The sequence below is a fragment of the Pleurodeles waltl genome, chromosome 11 (assembly GCF_031143425.1).
Source record: "Pleurodeles waltl isolate 20211129_DDA chromosome 11, aPleWal1.hap1.20221129, whole genome shotgun sequence".
NCBI lineage: Eukaryota > Metazoa > Chordata > Amphibia > Caudata > Salamandridae > Pleurodeles > Pleurodeles waltl.
In genome coordinates, this window is record NC_090450.1 from 37849510 (window position 1) to 37863126 (window position 13617).

Below are 13617 nucleotides of genomic sequence, written 5' to 3' on the forward strand. Positions count from 1 at the left end.
TAAAATCTGTCTCATAATTTAAATTTGAGGGCATAAAATGAAGTTGGACACATCAATGCAAAGGGTATATCAGTATTTTCAGCCGAGAACATCTGACCACCCTTTGATCAGATCACCCTGCACGTACCAACCACTGGGTCCCTGAGACATTAGGAGTATTTTTATTCTGATCACCTTTTGATCAGATCATCCTGCGCGTGTGAATCACTGGGTCCCTGAGGCATTAAGACTATGTGGACCTTTAGTTGATCGATGAGTGGACCCTCTCAGAAGTTTGGTCTGAAGACGGTGTAATCCTTTTGCGCAGTTCTTTCAAAGAGCCTAACTCATAACTGAGTCCGGGAAATTGTTTTGTTTTGTAATATTGGGTTCTGGTGTTAATGTGAGTCAGATGTGTTTGAGGTGATTCTGCTAGTTTATTACATGGTCGTTTTGTGGAACTCCAATGATGTGACAGGACTAATGTTTATGCTTCACATGGCCCCACTTCTAGCCGCTTCCACACGCAAACTGTTGGTAAAACACTGAAGTCCTTTCTTCGGTTTTGGTTCAGTCGAGGATCAGTAGTGAGGGACACAGATGGTTTTTGGAACCCTTTTCAGCACTTCACCAATTAGGAGTTCAATGAAAATAGTGAGTCCTCTTGTTTAGCCCTTGCTAAAGCTGATAGAAGCAGGGAGTGCAATATGGGGGAAAATGTGTGTAGGAAGTTGGCTCTGTATGTGCTATTTCAAAGTAAAGAATAGCATGCACAGAATCCAAGGGTTCCCCTTAGAGGTAAGATAGTGGCAAAAAGAGATAATACTAATGCTCTATTTTGTGGTAGTGTGGTTGAGCAGTAGGCTTATCAAAGGAGTAGTGTTAAGCATTTGTTGTACATACACACAGGCAATAAATGAGGAACACACACTCAGAGACAAATCCAGCCAATAGGTTTTGTTATAGAAAAATAACTTTTCTTAGTTTATTTTAAGAACCACAGGTTCAAATTCTACATGTAATATCTCATTTGAAAGGTATTGCAGGTAAGTACTTTAGGAACGTTGAATCATTACATTAGCATGTATACTTTTTACATAAAACACAATAAGCTGTTTTAAAAGTGAACACAGTGCAATTTTCACAGTTCCTGGGGGAGGTAAAGTATTGTTAGTTTTAACAGGTAAGTAAGTCACTTACAGGTTTCAGTTTTTGGTCCAAGGTAGCCCACCGTTGGGGGTTCAGAGCAACCCCAAAGTTATCACACCAGCAGCTCAGGGCCGGTCAGGTGCAAAGGTCAAAGAGGTGCCCAAAACACATAGGCTTCAATGGAGAGAAGGGGGTGCCCCGGTTCCAGTCTGCCAGCAGGTAAGTACCCGCGTCTTCGGAGGGCAGACCAGGGGGGTTTTGTAGGGCACCGGGGGGGACACGAGTCAGCACAAAAAGTACACCCTCAGCAGCGCGGGGGCGGCCGGGTGCAGTGTGGGAACACGCGTCGGGTTTCCAATAGTTTCCTATGGGAGACCAAGGGGTCTCTTCAGCGATGCAGGCAGGCAAGGGGGGGCTCCTCGGGGTGGCCACCACCTGGGCAAGGGAGAGGGCCTCCTGGGGGTCACTCCTGCACAGGAGTTCCGTTCCTTCAGGTGCTGGGGGCTGCGGGTGCAGGGTCTTTTCCAGCCGTCGGGAAATGGAGTTCAGGCAGTCGCGGTCAGGGGGAGCCTCGGGATTCCCTCTGCAGGCGTCGCTGTGGGGGCTCAGGGGGGACAACTTTGGTTACTCACAGTCTTGGAGTCGCCGGAGGGTCCTCCTTGAGGTGTTGGTTCTCCACCAGTCGAGTCGGGGTCGCCGGGTGCAGTGTTGCAAGTCTCACGCTTCTTGCGGGGAGTTGCAGGGGTCTTTAAATCTGCTCCTTGAAACAAAGTTGCAGTTCTTTTGGAGCAGTGCCGCTGTCCTCGGGAGTTTCTTGTCTTTCTTGAAGCAGGGCAGTCCTCAGAGGATTCAGAGGTCGCTGGTCCCTTGGAAAGCGTCGCTGGAGCAGGTTTCTTTGGAAGGCAGGAGACAGGCCGGTAAGTCTGGGGCCAAAGCAGTTGGTGTCTTCTGTTCTTCCTCTGCAGGGGTTTTTCAGCTCAGCAGTCCTCTTCTTCTTGTTAGTTGCAGGAATCTATTTTTCTAGGTTCAGGGAAGCCCTTAAATACTAAATTTAAGGGCGTGTTTAGGTCTGGGGGGTTAGTAGCCAATGGCTACTAACCCTGAGGGTGAGTACATCCTCTTTGTGCCTCCTCCCAAGGGGAGGGGGTCACATCCCTAATCCTATTGGGGGAATCCTCCATCTGCAAGATGGAGGATTTCTAAAAGTTAGAGTCACTTCAGCTCAGGACACCTTAGGGGCTGTCCTGACTGGCCAGTGACTCCTCCTTGTTGTTTTCTTTGTTTCCTCCGGCCTTGCCGCCAAAAGTGGGGGCCGTGGCCGGAGGGGGCGGGCAACTCCACTAGCTGGAGTGTCCTGCGGTGCTGTGACAAAGGGGTGAGCCTTTGAGGCTCACCGCCAGGTGTTACAGCTCCTGCCTGGGGGAGGTGTTTGCATCTCCACCCAGTGCAGGCTTTGTTACTGGCCTCAGAGTGACAAAGGCACTCTCCCCATGTGGCTAGCAACATGTCTCTAGTGTGGCAGGCTGCTGGAACCAGTCAGCCTACACAGATAGTTGGATACAGTTTCAGGGGGCACCTCTAAGGTGCCCTCTGGGGTGTGTTTCACAATAAAATGTACACTGGCATCAGTGTGCATTTATTGTGCTGAGAAGTTTGATACCAAACTTCCTAGTTTTCAGTGTAGCCATTATGGTGCTGTGGAGTTCGTGTTCGACAGACTCCCAGACCATATACTCTTATGGCTACCCTGCACTTACAATGTCTAAGGTTTGGCTTAGACACTGTAGGGGCACAGTGCTCATGCACTGGTGCCCTCACCTATGGTATAGTGCACCCTGCCTTAGGGCTGTAAGGCCTGCTAGAGGGGTGTCTTACCTATACTGCATAGGCAGTGAGAGGCTGGCATGGCACCCTGAGGGAAGTGCCATGTCGACTTACTCATTTTGTTCTCACTAGCACACACAAGCTGGCAAGCAGTGTGTCTGTGCTGAGTGAGGGGTCTCCAGGGTGGCATAAGACATGCTGCAGCCCTTAGAGACCTTCCCTGGCATCCAGGTAAGTCCCTTGTAACTGGTACCTCTGGTACCAAGGGCCCGGTTGCCAGGGTGTGCCAATTGTGGATACAAAAGTACAGGTTAGGGAAAGAACACTGGTGCTGGGGCCTGGTTAGCAGGCCTCAGCACACTTTCAATTCAAAACATAGCATCAGCAAAGGCAAAAAGTCAGGGGGTAACCATGCCAAGGAGGCATTTCCTTACAATGTGGTAATAATGCATTCATAATGGCCACAAAAAAGTTTGCACGAATTAGCTTCTGTTACTTATGCTTATGTTCGTAACAGGCACAATTTGTATGTGTGTTTGGTTATTTATAGAGCGCATTCAGACCAGAGGTATCAAAGCGCTAGGCAAGTAAAAAGAGACCGATGCAGAACAGAAACCTATAGTGAGAACAGCCAAGTCTTCAGATGCTTTCGAAATGGCAGGAGGGGAGAGAGCTCCCTGATTTTTATCTGGAACCATGTTCCATAACTTGACAGCAGCTACAGAAAAGGCTGTATCTCCTCTTTTAGCTCTTTTGCCCCTTCCAGTCTGCGCCAGTCTGAGCCCAGCCGATCTTAAAGGCTGGTTGGGAGTATACTAATTAATGGCAGCTTGAAAATATCCTGACCCTTGAGAGTGGAGGGCCTTGTGAGTCAAGCACAGTGCCTAGAAGGCAATGTGCTTTCTAATAGGTAGCCAGTGTAGTTTCTTCGAGCCTTCCTTAATGGTAAACCTAGCACTAGCCGAGCGGCAGCATTTTGGATCAGCTGCAGCTTGTACGGGGATGCTTCTCGCACCTCACCACCAAGACGTGGAACACTCTTCCCACCCACCAGCGTCAGACCATGGACCTCCTTACCTTCAGGAGACATCTGAAGACTTGGCTGTTCGAGCAGTAGCAGCCCCACCCTCCCCCCTCCCCTAAGCGGCTTGAGACCCTCATGGGTGAGTAGTGCGCTTTACGAATTCCCTGATTGATTGATCGATGATTGATTTATATTTAAATACAAGGTATTACAGTAGCCCAGTCTAGATATAATGAGGGTCAGGACAACTGTCGCCCTGAGGTCTGGTGGAATGAATGGCAAAATTGTTTTCAAGAATCTGATTATCCAGAGACAGGTGTTAGTAACTTTGTTTATCTGTACTTTAAAAGTCAGATCTGACTTAATACACAATAGCTGCACATCGAATTCAAAATACTATGGGGCATATTTATACTCCGTTTGCGCCGAATTTGCGTCGTTTTTTTCGACGCAAATTCGACGCAAAACTAACTCCATATTTATACTTTGGCGTTAGACGCGTCTAGCGCCAAAGTTCATGGAGTTAGCGTCATTTTTTGGCGTGAACACCTTCCTTGCGTTAATGAGATGCAAGGTAGGCGTTCCTGTCTTAAAAAATGACTCCCAGGCATGTGCATGGTATTTATACTCCCGGGCAAAAATGACGCCCGGGAGTGGGCGGGGCAAAAAACCCCGCATTTGCACCTCTTTTTAATGCCTGGTCAGGGCAGGCGTTAAGGGACCTGTGGGCTCAGAATGAGCCCAGAGGTGCCCTCCCCTGCCCCCAGGGACACCCCCTGTCACCCTTGCCCACCCCAGGAGGACACCCAAGGATGGAGGGACCCATCCCAGGGAAGAAAAGGTAAGTTGTGGTAAGTATTTTTTTTTATTTTTTTTGTGGCATAGGGGGGGCCTGATTTGTGCCCCCCTACATGCCACTATGCCCAATGACCATGCCCAGGGGACATAAGTCACCTGGGCATGGCCATTGGGCAAGGGGGCATGACTCCTGTCTTTGCTAAGACAGGAGTCATGTTAATGGCGTCTGGGCGCCCAAAATAAATGGCGCAAATCGGGTTAAGACGATTTTTTTGCCTCAGCCTGACTTGCCCCATTTTGGGACGCCCAAACGCCATTTTTCCCTACGCCGGCGCTGCCTGGTGTACTTCGTTTTTTTTCACGCACACCTGGCAGCGCCGGTCGGCTAACGCCATTCAATAAATATGGCGCCCGCATGGCGCTTCAGAATGGCGTTAGCCGGCGCTAATTTTTTTGGCGCAAAACTGCATTAGCGTAGTTTTGCGTCAAAAAGTATAAATATGGCCCTATTTACTGTGAAGTGATTTTATGCCCAGTTATTGCATCAAACTATTGGTGAGACAAAGCAGCAACCTGAGTTTACCATTGTTTCATCGCCATTTCTTTGTATCATACACACTTCTATGTTTTTGTTCTCTGTAATTCATTGTGTGATCACATTAGCAGTGCAAGGGTTTATATGGCAAGGCAGGTATATACATAATATACAATATTTTCATGATTATGAAAAAATATAAAAAGAAAAGCAATGATAGATGAAGTCACTGTGCATTTGTGGTTGATTCTATGAAAAAATAGTTTTACATTATGTGCTGTGATATATTTGGTTACTTTGCTAGAAACTGTTGTGCTCCAGGATTGGATCTTTCATAGATTCACAAGCCTGAATCATCCCTGTGGCCGAGGCAAACGATTCATGGCATCGTGATAAAAAGAGCAGTGCCAAAGCCAGGCTTTAATAGTCTGAAGAAGTCACATTTGCAACCTATCCATGTAATTTGAAAAGAACTGAAACTTAGCCAATTAGATTCCTGATGAGAAACAAGTTACTTACCTGTAGATCGTGGTTCTCCAGAATCATCACTTCTCCCTTCAGGGGCCACCGTACCTCAGATTTCTTACCACAAGCCATGTGAAAGGAATCTCCCTGAGCTCTGCTCAGTTTTTCCTCAGTGAAACCTATATTTGACATTTTCACCCGATTCTATTACTTTCTGCAACATCAACCTGCCTAACCTCTGGGTTACCTTTTGTGACTGGAATTATGGCAGAAAATTGTAAAAAAGGTCTCTTCTGACCTTGTTGATCCCACAAGGAGTGTATTTATTGTCTGCACCCTTCCCATAAACCTAAGCAGTGCAAGATCTGTTGCACATTCTCTGCAAAGACACTCAAGGACAGAGAAGCAAGACTACTACTATGGCTTCAAAAGATTAAAGCCAGAGAAATACCATCACCTAAAATGAAATCTCAAAGGTGACTTTCGTATACAGGCCTAGGGTGCTTAGAATTGAATGATTTACTGAGGACCATCCAATGCCAGCAAAGGTTGTTCCAGCAGAATTGATTATGCAGATCAGTTGCTATGCATCCAAAACCTGTTACTGCCAAGAACCAGACAATACTCCCAACCAACCATCTCTGCTTACCTCACAGAGTATGTGTCCCCACTGGCTCATTTTTTGTGCCATTGGGGTTTGGCCATGAGTGGCTGTAAGTGTAGGCAATAGGGTGATTACTAACTGCAGCTGGAGCAAATTAAGGGAAAGAGTGGGGCTATGGCCCATTTGGGCATGGGTGATACCAGGGATACGGTAGCAAAATCTAACTCAGGGTCAGCGTGCAGTTATTCCTCAGATAAAGGTGTTTAGGTCCTGGTGTGTTGATTTCTCATGTTGAAGCACTGTTGACACTGTTAGAAGTAAATTCTTAGCAATTAAATTACTGTATTTCACATAAGACTACCCTCACAATACATGTTTTCTTTCGGCTGGTTCTTGTGGCCATGGGTGGGTGCCACATGGATAGCTGGGATGTGGAAATAATCCATTTATCAATATTTCGTTCAATTCATTGCAGGATCTCCTTTGTAGGATGGACAATATTCTCAGCAGATTGACGCCCCGCACGTTCAGACAGCTGATCAAGGAGGTCAATTGTCTTCCCATCAAATCAGAGGCGCAACTGAATGGGGTTGTTGACTTGATCATTGAGAAGGTTGTCGCTGAGCCTAATTCATCAGATGTGTATGCAAAGCTGTGCCGCTCCATGATGGGGGTAAGTTTATGTATTGGGAATTTGTTGATGTGCGACTGCCCAATATGAACATGTTAAAACACCTCTCTGATAGGGTCATGTCGATGTGCTGTTGTCTGCAAGGGGCATGATGTTTGTCTGCTACCTGATGACATTTGATTCACGTGCCATTCTGTGAGGATAAGTTCACAGGGCACTCTTTGAAGGAGATAAGCTTATGTGCTGTTTTCAGATGAGGATGAATTTCCATGCTGCTGGTTGATGGGGGAATGAGGTCCCATGTTGTTCTGTAATTGACAATAAGTGGTCTATCACTTTATGATTGTGGAAGAAGTTTTTGTGAACTTCTCCACTGGGAAATGAGCTTACGTACTGCATTTTGATGGAGGAATATGTTATCCTTCCACTCTCTTGATGGGTGAATGAGTTGGTTTCCACTCTCTGACTGGGAGTAATTTCAGGTGATGCCCTCTGATAGGCTATCAAGTTATTTGGCATGATAGGCTTGCATGTAACTTTTTGATTGGAGAATTCATTTAAATTGCACTGCCTGACGGTGATACGATCGGATGCTACTTACTGATGGAGGACACCTTTGTGTACCATGTTTTGATCTGAATAAGTTTGTGCACCACTGCCGGATGAGGGGGTATGTTTGCATTCCAATCTCTGATAAGGGGTAATACTGGGTACAGTTAAGTAAGCATCATCCTTCTAATAGCAGCATTTGAAGTTAAATGAAGTGAGAAGCTCTTTCTCCTTTGTAATTTCCCATCTCATTTTAATCTGAATTTATCCTCAAAAATTAAGTCCACATCATTGAACTGCTGGTATCACCCCATTACCAAGCTTTGTAAATTTCAGGAGATACAGAGCAAGTTGGGTTGTTTGCTTGGGGTACACATGCAAACTACCCTTTTATCAGTCATAGCACTCGTCTTTGAAATCTGGAAATGCTGTGCAGAAAAAGGAAATAAGGCTTGAATATCTGTTGCCAAGAAACTGCTTTTGAAATGGCTTGTGACTATCACAAACTTACTGTTGACTGTGACTCTCATTTGTTCCATTGTGTAAGGTCCCCAAAGTTAATTAAAGAGACCCTCACTAACATTGTACATTTTTTGTGAGGTCAGTAACTCATAGCTTTGGTGCTTGTACTACCACCAGGGCAAATCATTAGCATCATTCCACAATCTTTTTTTCTGAAATGTGCATGTTCATGCTGGAAGATTGTTAAGCCAACATGCCTACTACTAGGCTTCTCTTAATGATGGTGTGGTGTTTCTTGTTTCTAGCTGAAGGTCCCCTCAGCAAAAAATCGTGCACAAACTTTAAACTTCCGCAAAGTGCTGCTGAACCGATGCCAGGCGGAATTTGTAAAAGATGACAGAGAGATGTTTAGAAAGAAGGCGGTGGAGATGGATGCAGCTGGCACGGTAAGGTAGCCTTCTCTTCCCTACTTGGGGGATCGCCTTTTCCATTGCCCAACATGTTTATGGACTTGCCCCCACTGTCTACCTTCTAACATTCAGATCGTGTGCCTGGTTCACAACACTTTTTGTTTATAAGTAGTTGTGTCTTACTCCTGTCATGGTTGTGATTTACACCTGGATGACTGGCATGACTTGCAACACTCCACATCTGAAACAAACTCATTTGCTTGTAGCATTTCAGGAAAGGATTCAAATTGTTCCTAGCCACTGAGTCTGACTGATTCTTCCACTTAGATCCCGAAGTTCATGGCCAAGCATACCAGTTAGCCTGACTTTGACAGCATCCTCAACCCTGAATAGCCACAAAGCACTGTGACACAAGTACACCCCTGTTACTCTCCAGGGAAGACAGCCAGATCTTCTTTCCTACAACCTACTGAAGTAAATGCTATGGCTGCCATATCAACCCTTGTATGTGGGGTTGTTGTCATCAATGGACCTTTGATAGCTTTACATGCTTGGAAGAATCAGCCAAGGATGGTCTTTGCATTTCAATATATGAAAGATACCAATGCTGGAGAATTGTTGCTGTAGGTGAGTAACTATTTAACCTTAGCAGCAGGAGATGGTTTTTAGTGGTAAATTGCTGACCTTGATGTTGAAGATTTGAATTCTAATCTCAGCATTAGTACTTGACACAAAGTGTGTCATTGAGGATGAATCTTTTCATCTCCCAGTGCCTCAGATTGTTCATATGTGTAATTTGGATGTGAATATGTGTAATTGTGTAATGTAAAAAAACAGAAATGTGTAATGTAAATAGGTGCTTTCTACTACTGTCCCTAATGTAATCAGTTTCCCTCAGTGAAATCCTGTTTTCCTTAATAGTTTCAGCTGAACCCCTCACAGCACATCAGGTTTAATATAATTCTGCAACTTAAAACATGTTTTCTGTTCATTGCCTCTGAGAATTTGCTCTTCATTATATCAAAAACCTTAATGAAAAAAAAAGAAAAAATAAGTAACCATGACCCCTTTCCATTGAAGCCTGAGGAAAAGATACGCCTTAATGAAGAGCTGGAGCTGGCACGAGACCAGTCAAGGAGGCGGCACTTGGGTAACATCATGTTCACTGGGGAGCTGTTCAAGCTAGGGATGTTGACGGAGGGTATCATGCACGATTGTGTGGTGAAGCTTTTCAAGAAAAAGGATGAGGAGTCGCTGGAGCGTCTGTGCTGGCTTTTGTCTACCATTGGCAAAGACCTGGACTCTTGCAAGGATAAGGTATGGCCTGTACTATTGTGCACGCAGTCTCCATTGACTCCGAACAACGTGCAGCCAGATCGCCACTGCTTTGGGTGCTCCAAGGCACTAGACACTGTCCACTGGTGTAGGTGCCCACAGATCACACATTTTCACATATAAGGTGTGAGTAGCTCAGCAGTTGTCATTTTTCATTTGAATTCCAGTACTTACTGTTTTGTTTTTCCACACTATGAATGGAAGAAAGATAAGAAAAAAGAAGGCTGTTGAGATACTCATACCAGACATAGATGGCTTAAAAAATCCAACACTTATATTATAGGTCTGGTAGATCAACTCTGTAGTGTCAGAAGTGCATCCCACTGGAAGGCACCTAGAATGAGCAATATGATACTACCCACAACACGGGCAATAAGCAGTGCCTGTAGCATTGACAAGATTTCATCTGGAGTACTAAAGAGTCACCAGCTCTAAGCATGTCCACCAAGATGTGTGAGGTGTGAGGAGGCTCCACTGACTCTCTGTGTGCAGGAAAGAAAATGTAATTCCAAAACTAAATAAATTGCCTGGGTGGAATTGCTACTGCAGGATATTTTCTGTAATCCACATCTCTAGTACGATAGACAAAGACTGGAGACAGTGGAGACATGATTTTCTGAAGATTGCATAATGGGATAGAAGGTCATAGCTCAATAATCCAATGATGTATAGAGAGTAGCAGTAAGTTGCTTTGGAGTGTTGGGGATTTAAGTGACATTTTTAACACCCTGCCACACCATGAGAATTGATGTCTCAGGTCAGCTATGTTCTCATTTGATGATCTTTATAATCTTCCCCTGAGCATCTCTCACACATCTTCCACACAGAGATGCAAGCTCTATTGACCTGTACCGTATTTTGTGATGTATGCAGTTTGATAACTATTTAGCACCTCATCCATCTTTGCTGTGGGCAGCCATCCGAGCTAAAAAATAACCGTGTCTGCTTGTTTTACCAGCCAAGAATGGATCAGTATTTTAATCAGATAGAAAAAATCATCAAAGAAAGGAAAATATCATCTCAGACCCATGTCCTGTTGCAAGATCTGATCGAGCTGCGTATGGTAAGAGCACTGTTTTGCCTGTTGTTGTGGAGTTTTTTACATGTTGTAAACCTGGTGGCCTACAGGCTGGCCCTCTAGACAATGTGTCAGCCTCCAGCCCTGGTGTATGTGGTCCTTGGGTCTGTGCCAAGACCATCTCCTTATTTTTGATGGAACTAATGTACTGCATATAGACTGTGCTGCACCAGGCACTCGTACGTCTGCCCATCCCAGAAAGGGTCTATCAGTGGTAGGAAACGCAACGTATGCAAGAATAATTTATGGGCAGAAAATATGATTTCGGAAAGTCTTCAACTTAAATGGGGAGCCTTCATGTGAGGTAGAGTTGTTCTTCAGTTCACTAACTGATGGGGTACGGTGAGTACTTGCACTGGGTAAGGGGTGTGATGAATGGAAGGGGCTTACTTCTCTTCTTCAGTCTCGGTGCCTGGGTTCTTTATGGGAATGGTTGTAAGTAGAGTTCAGGTGGCAGCTTTCATGTAATTCTTTCTTTCAGCGTAATTGGGTGCCCCTAAGTGAAGAAGTTCCCAAGACTGCTGACCAGATCCACAAACTTGCACAGGTGGAAGAGCAATCGGAGGACCTTGAAAAACATAATCTGACTCCTATGAAGCATGATGACTGGAAGCACCCTTCTGGGCACCAGGGATCTGGTATGTTTGATGCTGTAGCTCAGTGTGCAGTATTTCCGAACAGTAAACATACTATACACTGTAGCTGCCTAGTCTAGCCTAGGAACACCAGTTACTCCTCTTCTCAGATTGAGCCTAAGACATCATTGATGAATGGATACATCATTAGAGGTTCCTCTGTTAGGTTAGAATGCCCTTGCAGAGCCAGCCCTCATGGGTGTCTTCCCTAGTGACACAGATATTACTGGATCTATTCTTACATAGTTCTCCTATCCCTTTGGACCTAATAGATTCTGATACTAAGACTGTAGACAGGAGAGCCTTCTCCAGATAGGTTTCTGTTGAAACTGTTGCTTGTTAATATATCATTGTACATGCCCCATGGTCCTTTCCTTTCACTTCCTGTTTTTAAAAGCTTCCACCCATCCTCAACCACACACACACACACACACACACACACGCACACGCACACGCACACACACACACACACTCTCTCTTTTTCTCTCTCTATTTTTCCCTTTATTTTGCTATAACAACTGCCTTTCGTGAACATGTCCTTAACTTGTTATTGCAGCTGCTGGTGCTTGTTGGAGAGAAGATGGCCAAGAGATCAATGATGTCAAGAAGGCAGTGTTGGATGAGAAAGACAGCCAACCCATTGGTGACAAAAGCATGGTGTGAACTCTTTATTGTACAATTTGTACATTTTAAAGGCTTTTTGAACAGGGATTTTATTTAATGTACGAAAATATATTCCTAGAAAACAATCTTCTCAGTGTCAGCTGTTCAAATCAAAATGTTCCATTCAAAAAAGGGTTCAATGAACAATAATTGGAAAATTCTATAAAAAATAAACCTGGTGATATAGCCCTACTTTTACTCCGAGGTTTTTCTCAGTGGTCCTAACACCGTCAGTGCACTCTGACCATCAGGGGTGTACTTATAGTCTCATGAAGCACCCTTTCAGCAGCCACACACCTGTCCATGTTTTCACACCACAATTGTGTGTTTGAGGTGGGGAATCAGGACTGTCACATCTCTGGGAAATGTCCTTGCAGACAGTTGTCAATCCCTAGTTAACACAGGACTGTTGGTGCTGGTAACAAGTTCTACATACTAAATGTCTTTGGATCATATTGACGTTCACAAAGAATTGTGCAAATGTATTAATACTGTATTAGTCACATTTGGATAGACCAATGCTCTTGTAGGCCTGCATTTTAAAATGGCTGACATCTGGTTGCAATCTCTTTTCTCAACAAGTGTATTCACAGTTTAATGAACGCTATTGTCCTTGTTTTCTTTCCCATTTGAAATATTTCCTTACGTGGTAACTGTACACTGTGTCAACTAATTTACTGGTGTATGGGCATAGTTCAGTCTGGTCCCATGTATCTCTTTTTGTTGCAGACAACTGTAAGCTTGAAGGGCATTTAGAGAAGCCGCAATGTGAACTATGCTGAAAACCTAATGAGCATTGAATTGCAGCAATTGCCTTAACCTGATTAGAGAATTTGGTGGGGACCATGTGTAGGTGTAACAAATGGTATAATTACATGTTTTAAGCAAATGCAGACTAGACTATAAAGCAAAATATTTCCAGACATATTGCAGACCTTCTTTTGTTCACTTTAAAGTAACCTTAGAGCAGAATGGGGTACTCCCTATATGGGAGAACTGATTTGATTTCAATAAGATTTTATATGAGGAAGTTTTATACTAGTTAACCCTCATACTAATATCACATTGATTGAATTGAGCTTCATATTTACAGTGGCATTTATGTATTGATTAATGAGTGATACTAATTTGATGATTTTGGATTGTAAACAGCATTAATCGTTTGATTAACTTTTATGGTTTTGAAACTTAACCTCTCTCTGCCTCTCATTGTGAAGCCTAATGTGCTTCACATTGTTTAAATGCTTTGATTTGATGACTAGCCTCAGTTTCAGATTTCGGTTCATCACGCAGTGGATTTATGGCTCGTAAATTAACCAAAAAAAGCACTTCATCATACTGGTAGCAGAGGATGGTTCAGACTGAGGGTAGGAAGATTTAAAACTTGTTCCAAATCAAAAAATATGCCCCTACTCAATCTGCATTTTTGATTTTTCCTGGTCCTATTTGGAATATTGATGGTGTTCCGGGCCCTAG

At 44.3% G+C, this 13617-nt stretch overlaps 1 protein-coding gene across 4 annotated transcripts in view; it reads left to right on the forward strand.

The window, feature by feature from the left end:
• The window catches only part of LOC138265346 (eukaryotic translation initiation factor 4 gamma 1-like), a 29907-nt gene extending 16839 nt beyond the window's left edge, over window positions 1-13068 (forward strand). For all 4 annotated transcript variants that reach the window (XM_069212980.1, XM_069212979.1, XM_069212981.1 and 1 more), the window contains 6 exons: window positions 6854-7051; window positions 8326-8466; window positions 9511-9747; window positions 10724-10828; window positions 11325-11481; window positions 12035-13068. In XM_069212980.1, the coding sequence (XP_069069081.1) occupies window positions 6854-7051; window positions 8326-8466; window positions 9511-9747; window positions 10724-10828; window positions 11325-11481; window positions 12035-12141 (945 nt within the window). In that variant the 3' untranslated portion in view covers window positions 12142-13068. The remainder of the gene's footprint in view (window positions 1-6853; window positions 7052-8325; window positions 8467-9510; window positions 9748-10723; window positions 10829-11324; window positions 11482-12034) is intronic.
• The last annotated feature ends 549 nt before the right edge of the window (window positions 13069-13617 follow it).